The sequence below is a fragment of the Pocillopora verrucosa genome, chromosome 6 (assembly GCF_036669915.1).
Source record: "Pocillopora verrucosa isolate sample1 chromosome 6, ASM3666991v2, whole genome shotgun sequence".
NCBI classification, from domain to species: Eukaryota; Metazoa; Cnidaria; class Anthozoa; order Scleractinia; family Pocilloporidae; genus Pocillopora; species Pocillopora verrucosa.
Window position 1 is genome coordinate 237,868 of NC_089317.1, and position 6,155 is coordinate 244,022.

A 6,155-nucleotide genomic window follows, 5' to 3' on the forward strand; every position below is an offset into this window, starting at 1 on the left:
AGAGGAAATCAGTTGACGACATTTTTGTAATTTTAATTGAACATTATTCTTTATATTTATCTTGAGCTTTGCTTGTGTGGTGGAAAGAGTAGTTTAATTGTTTAAATATATTCTATGCTAATCTCTTTTTTACAGCTTATTGAAGCTAAGAAGGAGACTTTTGAGAAAGAGATGTCACAAAAGCGTAACGAACTGTCTAAGGATCAGGCTGATATGTTACTGGAACAACACAAGCGAGAGCTGGAGATGTTGTCACGCAGCATGGACGTGGAGAAACAGCGACAGATGAACTCACTCGGTGACAAGATTGCCGAGCGGAAGAGACGCAAAGCTGCTGCTCTGGAACAAAAGCACCAAGCTGAGATGGCCAAGACACTGATGAACCAGCAAAGTGAAAGGCAAAAAGTTCAAGACGACAAGGTAAACAATGAGGAAAATACAAATATTTATTGTTATGGTCACAACTTGGAGAAAACCGCGCAGCACTATATCCGTCAGTTTGATAAACATGTTGCGAGCTGGCAGACTTTTCTTTAGCAGTTACACGAATCGGACTTGTTGTTCAAAAATTAAGGACAAACCAATTAATTATGTTACTGGAGACTGCGCGCAAACAGACCAAACAGAACGGGTCGTACCCATTGCTCTTACTCATGTATGACTGCATAATCGTCTCCTTTCTCTAGATTCGCGAGGCCCAGAAGACAGCACTGGTGAATACGGTTCAAAACCTGGACAGTGAAAGGGCTGGAAACACAATATTCCAAGTATTGCAACAGAGGCACATACAAGAAAGAGTGCAACTTGAAGATCAATTTAATAGAGAGATCGACGCTGCCAAGGCAGAAGCGCGGGCTCGCATGGCCGAAACTCGCCAGGCAGAGAGAGAAGAACTGATAGCAGAGCAAGAGAAGGTAACAAAATAGTGGCGGTACTTATTTGGCACAGAAAACCTTCTCGTTTGAACCTCTTTAGGCTCGGTAACCTCTCGAAAGAATCCTGTTTAATTCCATAAAAGAGTTTGTTTATTTTGTTATAACATTTTCTTGAATACTTTATTTTATGGTTCTACTTTCAGGAATTCATGGAGTTGATTGCCAAGTCGAACTCAATGAGTACAGCTGAAATTTCCCAGTTGAAAGCTGAGTTGAAATTAAAACAAAAGGTAACAGTGCGGTTTGATTTTGCTGAGAATCTTAAGTACTATATTAGTCGATACGTATGTTTATTCCAAAACGTTTCATCTATGAAATGTGTGAATTAAAATAACTCAGCTAAAATATTTTCAGGAATAAAGTATTTATTTTCATTTAATTAGTGGAACAGACAGTCATTTACGGACCTTTCTAAGTTCTCGAGATTTGCACATTGGGCGAAATATCGTCATCGATTAGTTAACCAAGCATTATTTTTAATATTTGTATTTCAATTTCTTATTTCTACTCTTTCTGCAGAAACAATTGGCACAGTTTGACAAAGAGACGCAAGAGAAAGTCGCACAGGCCGAACTGGACACGTTGCCTTCTCTTGAGGTGAAACATGCGCATGCTAGACTGGAACTTAGAGAGAGACAACTGCTAGAGCTCGCGGGCACAATGAGTGAGCTATCCACCGAAGAGGTGTGTCATCGTTTCTTGTAACTTGTCAAACTAATAAAAACATGTCAGAGTAGGTGTCCTGCGACTTGTTTTACAGTTGCGTCTTATCTTGAATCACCAGGTGGTTCTTAATGAACATTATGGGTTATACTGTCATCCAGGAATTCAGATGTTATGTTAAACAACAATTTTCTGTGAGGACGTAACATAAGTATTTTGTAACAAGTAAACTGAAAGATGACTGTTTTTTTAGGAACTCATCAACAACTACAATGAAGAAGCTGAACGCGCCTCACAGGCAGCCAAAGAATACCGAGAACAAACTATGTTTGAAATGGCTGAGAAAATCAACAAGATAAAGGCAGAAAGACAACAACAGAGTGAAGAACAGAAGAGAAAGATGGACGAAGAAATAAAGTAATTTATTTGTAATATTTGAGTCGTCAAATGAATGTATGAATTTGTTTCAGTGTGCAAGGTTAATTCCAATTACAGAACTTGTGGAATGACTAAGAAATATGAAAGTGATGTTGTCTTTGTAATAATCCTTCAGGCGTCTTGAAACTGAGTTGGAGAAAGAGCGAGAACGAGAGGAACTGAGGCTAGCAGAGCGGGAGGCCGAGCGTACCGCTAAGAGAGCAAAGGCAGCACAGGAGAATGAAGCTAAAAAACAACTGGCCATGGCTCAACGAGGAATGACCGAGGAACAGAAAGAGGTAAGAGGAAAGAGACCTTCCTTAACTATCCCCCCTTTCCCCTCCTCTTTCTAACTATCTATCTACCTGCCCCCCCCTCCCCTCAACAACATTCTTAGGTAACACCTTCCTATCAACCACCTTTTCTGCGTTTTTTTTTTTTACACTTTTCTGGCGATTGAATTTACTGCAATTTGTTATTCAGAAACTAATGAAAGAACACGAGGCCAACATGGCTAAATTTGAAGAAAACCTTAGAAAAGAACAAGAGAGAACGAAAGCTGCGTTGCGTGAGAAACTTGAGGCCAGGCGTAAGAAGAAGAAAGATGCAGAGATGCAGAAGATTAAAGCCTCTGCCAAGATTGAAACAGAAGCTGCTGAACAGAAAGAGAGAGAAGAAATGACCGCGTTACAGAAACAAGAGGCGGAGCGGCTGAAGGCAAGCACCCCAACTACACCCTCGGCACCCTCAGAGACACGACAGAGAAGCACAGGTAATATTTAGAAATGTGACATTGTCAGATGTCAAAATGAATCGGTGTCAGTGAGAGGCACAGGTAACCTACAATTCTGTAGTGCGGCTTTTAAGTGCTGTTTTTTCGTGACCCGTGCGGCTGAGACTCTTCATCAAGACAAGGTGGCTGATCGAGATTGACTTCGACATAATGAAACGTCAGCTACCACACACCAATTACATACGCACAACTTTAATAAAAATATTTTGGAGGGACTAAGCTCAAACCAGTCGGAATTATTTTATTTATTCGATCTCGTTCCTTTGTCTTTCCTAATTGCAGAAGACCTTACCGCCACAGAAAGTTTGCTGACGTCATCAGCAGATGGTCAGCCTGTTATAACCGCTGGACTGCCCGCGGGAGTTTCAGAGCAAGACTGGGTTTCGATGCTGATTGGTTCACCAATATTCGACAGCGTCAACGAAATTGAAAATATGCTGAAAAATAACATCGGTGAGGGAGGAGTGGCCGGAGCTAAAGGCGGCCGACCATATATCGACATTAAAGACGCGCAGTGGCTTTGTCGGGGCGATTTGGTCCCAGTGGATATTAATGACCTCAGTCCTGCCAACTTTGTGGTGTATCGCTTTGGAGTCTTCATAACACAGATGTTACGCAAAGCCATGGAAGCACCTGAAGTTACTTTACTGCTCGCATCCAATTTGCCCCAAAATAACTACGAACGGAATGCCTTCAGAAACTCCTTCTTCTATGAGCATGCGCGGCGGGTGTTGTTCGTGCGACAGGAGCGGATGGAGTCGGTCGGTGATTTCCTGGTTGTGATCATGCACTGTTTGGCGCACATCAAGATTGAAGATCTTGTTGATGATCAGAACCCACTCTTCCTCAGGGAATTCTATAAGGTACTTCTTCGTTCTTCTGACAGTGCAGTTCGTAAGTGTGACTGGGTGTTAACCCAGCCAAAAAAGTCGAACATGCACAATCTTTTGTTTTTGTACTCACACACTGTGACTGAATATAACACTTCGATGATTGAGTTCAAGATGATTGGAACGCTATCAGACCTTGTATGAAACATGTTAACAAAACATATGATAAATATATGGTATTTATTTATCCAGTCACCTCCAATTACCATGTTGACACTAAAAAAAGGTATAAGAATTCCTCCTGGAATTCTGCAAGGTGCTAAGGTTCTTGTGAAAGCAACAAGTAGAGATGATCTTCCAAACAAACCACAGTTAACCACTTGTCAGTTATAAGCTGTAATTTCACTACTCATAAACATGCGGATTGTGGCATAGATTGTTCCTCGCAAATGAACGTTTGTCTTCAATTCATATCGACTCTTTGCCTGCTTTCTTAGTAGTGTCATTCTTGTGACAAGTTTAGTTATCATTTTCTTTCAATTCTCAGGCCTTCCGTGTTTGTTGTCAAGATCTGTTCTTTGCACGGTCTCGCAATACCCCGACCGCGCAGGGCCTGGCGGGAACTGTGTCTAGCCCCAATCCCCTGGAAACGGCATTTAAGCCTGCGAGATCAATGACCGAGCGAGTGAATGTGGTGGGAGAACTGGTGGACATTAAAGTGTCGAGCCTAGTCGATGCAGACTTCTCTGTGCAGGTAGGCTGTGAAAAGACGATTACTGTTTCTTTAAGGGTATTGCCAGCTTAGTCTGACAAGTCTTTTTATTAATGTTCTATTTCGTCAATAACGACTTGCTTTCAATTTTTCCTCAGGGTATAACAGAACGTCTGGCGCGTAAAAACGCTTTCTTGACCCGCGCCAAACTGAAGGAGTACCTCTCATCTGGGCATGCGCCATCGTCAAAGAAAGAAGAATTCGCCATGACGAGGCTGAAAGAACTTAGAGGAGAGAAGACTGGAGACGAGCAAAGGTGAGTTTATACAGTACTTCGGGGCTTTGTGTACGTTGAGGTGAATGCAAAAAATGTAGGTTTTTCGTTTCCATGTATCGTTTTACAAAAACCGTCAACAAAAACAAAACAAAAAATTAAAGAATGGTGTCTAATGCTTCAATTCGTGAGGAATGTCGTGTTAAAGACTCAGTGAAAAAGGAAAACCAGTAAAGCATGTTGTGACAATCAAGATTACTGTTTTAACAACCTCTTCCTTTATTTTACTTCAAGACCAAAGTCCCGACCTCTTGGTGTCAAAACCGGACTAAAATCTCCAAAAGAACTTCTTCAACGGCAAGTAAACAATCTTGAAGGAAAAGTAGACAATCTGAATGCTGAACTGGCTCAGGTTATGAAAACGGAGTCGGAACTAAACAACACTGTCAATCAAATGGAGGGGGATAACAACGTACCTGAGGACAGATTGGCAGCTGTCATTCAACAGCTGACAAATGCTGAACTACATAAGAACAACCTTTTGAAGAAAGTCGATTACCTGGAGGACGAGATCAGGAAGAAAACTAAGGAACTAAACGCTTTGAACAGTCAGCGCTTGTAGTTTTTTTAGCAGTCTTTTATATTGATCAAGAAACTGTTAGTGATCTTGAAACAAAAGTCGATGTAAGTCAGCTTAATAGAAATCGCATCAAACAGTATTTATTGCAATGAAACATGTCAGTGTTCTATATTTATAGTTAACCTTTTGACTCCCATGGGTGACCAAGACGGAATTTTTCCTCACAACATCAATACAATATCAATCAGATAAGTGATGAGAATAACGAAAAACATCAATTTGGGGATAATTAGTTGATCCCATACTTAATTCTCTGAACTAACATTATAAGAATTGTATGGTTGACAGTAAGGAGAATTACAAATTTGATTTGGGAGGTAAAGGGTTAAGCACCTCACTGTAGAAAAAAACAATTGTTTACTGCGGTATTTTTATAATTGAAGTGATAATCAGAGTCCCGTGTAAAAGGACTCCGGGCTTTTTTTCGTAGAGAAACAAATAGAGCGTACAAATTTTAAGTCCCCTATCCTCGATTGCAAAATAGATTTTTTTAATACTAATGTTTTATTTATTTATTTAACGCGCATGATGATTGATGATAATTATATTTTTGTAGATTTGTTGTTATTTGTAATAAACTCAATATTTGAAAACTTAAGCACAAGTTACGTCATCACGCTCTGTGTAACACACATTAATAGTCTCCTAAATCATAGCAACAAATGGTTAATGAGCAAGTGAACGACGTCACCAGCTAATGTTTGCACGACACAAACCTAATTAAGCTCTTCCTAACGCAATATAGATTGACCAAGAATTCATCCTTTTCACAAAGACGTAAACCTATGAGAAACGAAACAATAGAAAGTCATCAGTGATCTTTTAATAACTTGGAAAAACCACGATCCTAACTCATTAGCAAAATTCTTTTGTTTTGATATTCAAAGAGGA

The 6,155-nt window shown here is 40.1% G+C and overlaps 1 protein-coding gene across 1 annotated transcript in view; it reads left to right on the top strand.

The window, feature by feature from the left end:
• LOC131788318 (uncharacterized) overlaps positions 1-5,857 on the top strand; it is a 47,316-nt gene extending 41,459 nt beyond the window's left edge. The window contains exons 65-75 of the mRNA XM_059105409.2: positions 136-420; positions 687-914; positions 1,079-1,165; positions 1,455-1,619; positions 1,852-2,015; positions 2,152-2,314; positions 2,499-2,787; positions 3,091-3,671; positions 4,186-4,392; positions 4,509-4,666; positions 4,919-5,857. Of these exons, the coding sequence (XP_058961392.2) occupies positions 136-420; positions 687-914; positions 1,079-1,165; positions 1,455-1,619; positions 1,852-2,015; positions 2,152-2,314; positions 2,499-2,787; positions 3,091-3,671; positions 4,186-4,392; positions 4,509-4,666; positions 4,919-5,246 (2,655 nt within the window). The 3' untranslated portion in view covers positions 5,247-5,857. The remainder of the gene's footprint in view (positions 1-135; positions 421-686; positions 915-1,078; positions 1,166-1,454; positions 1,620-1,851; positions 2,016-2,151; positions 2,315-2,498; positions 2,788-3,090; positions 3,672-4,185; positions 4,393-4,508; positions 4,667-4,918) is intronic.
• Positions 5,858-6,155: the final 298 nt, after the last annotated feature.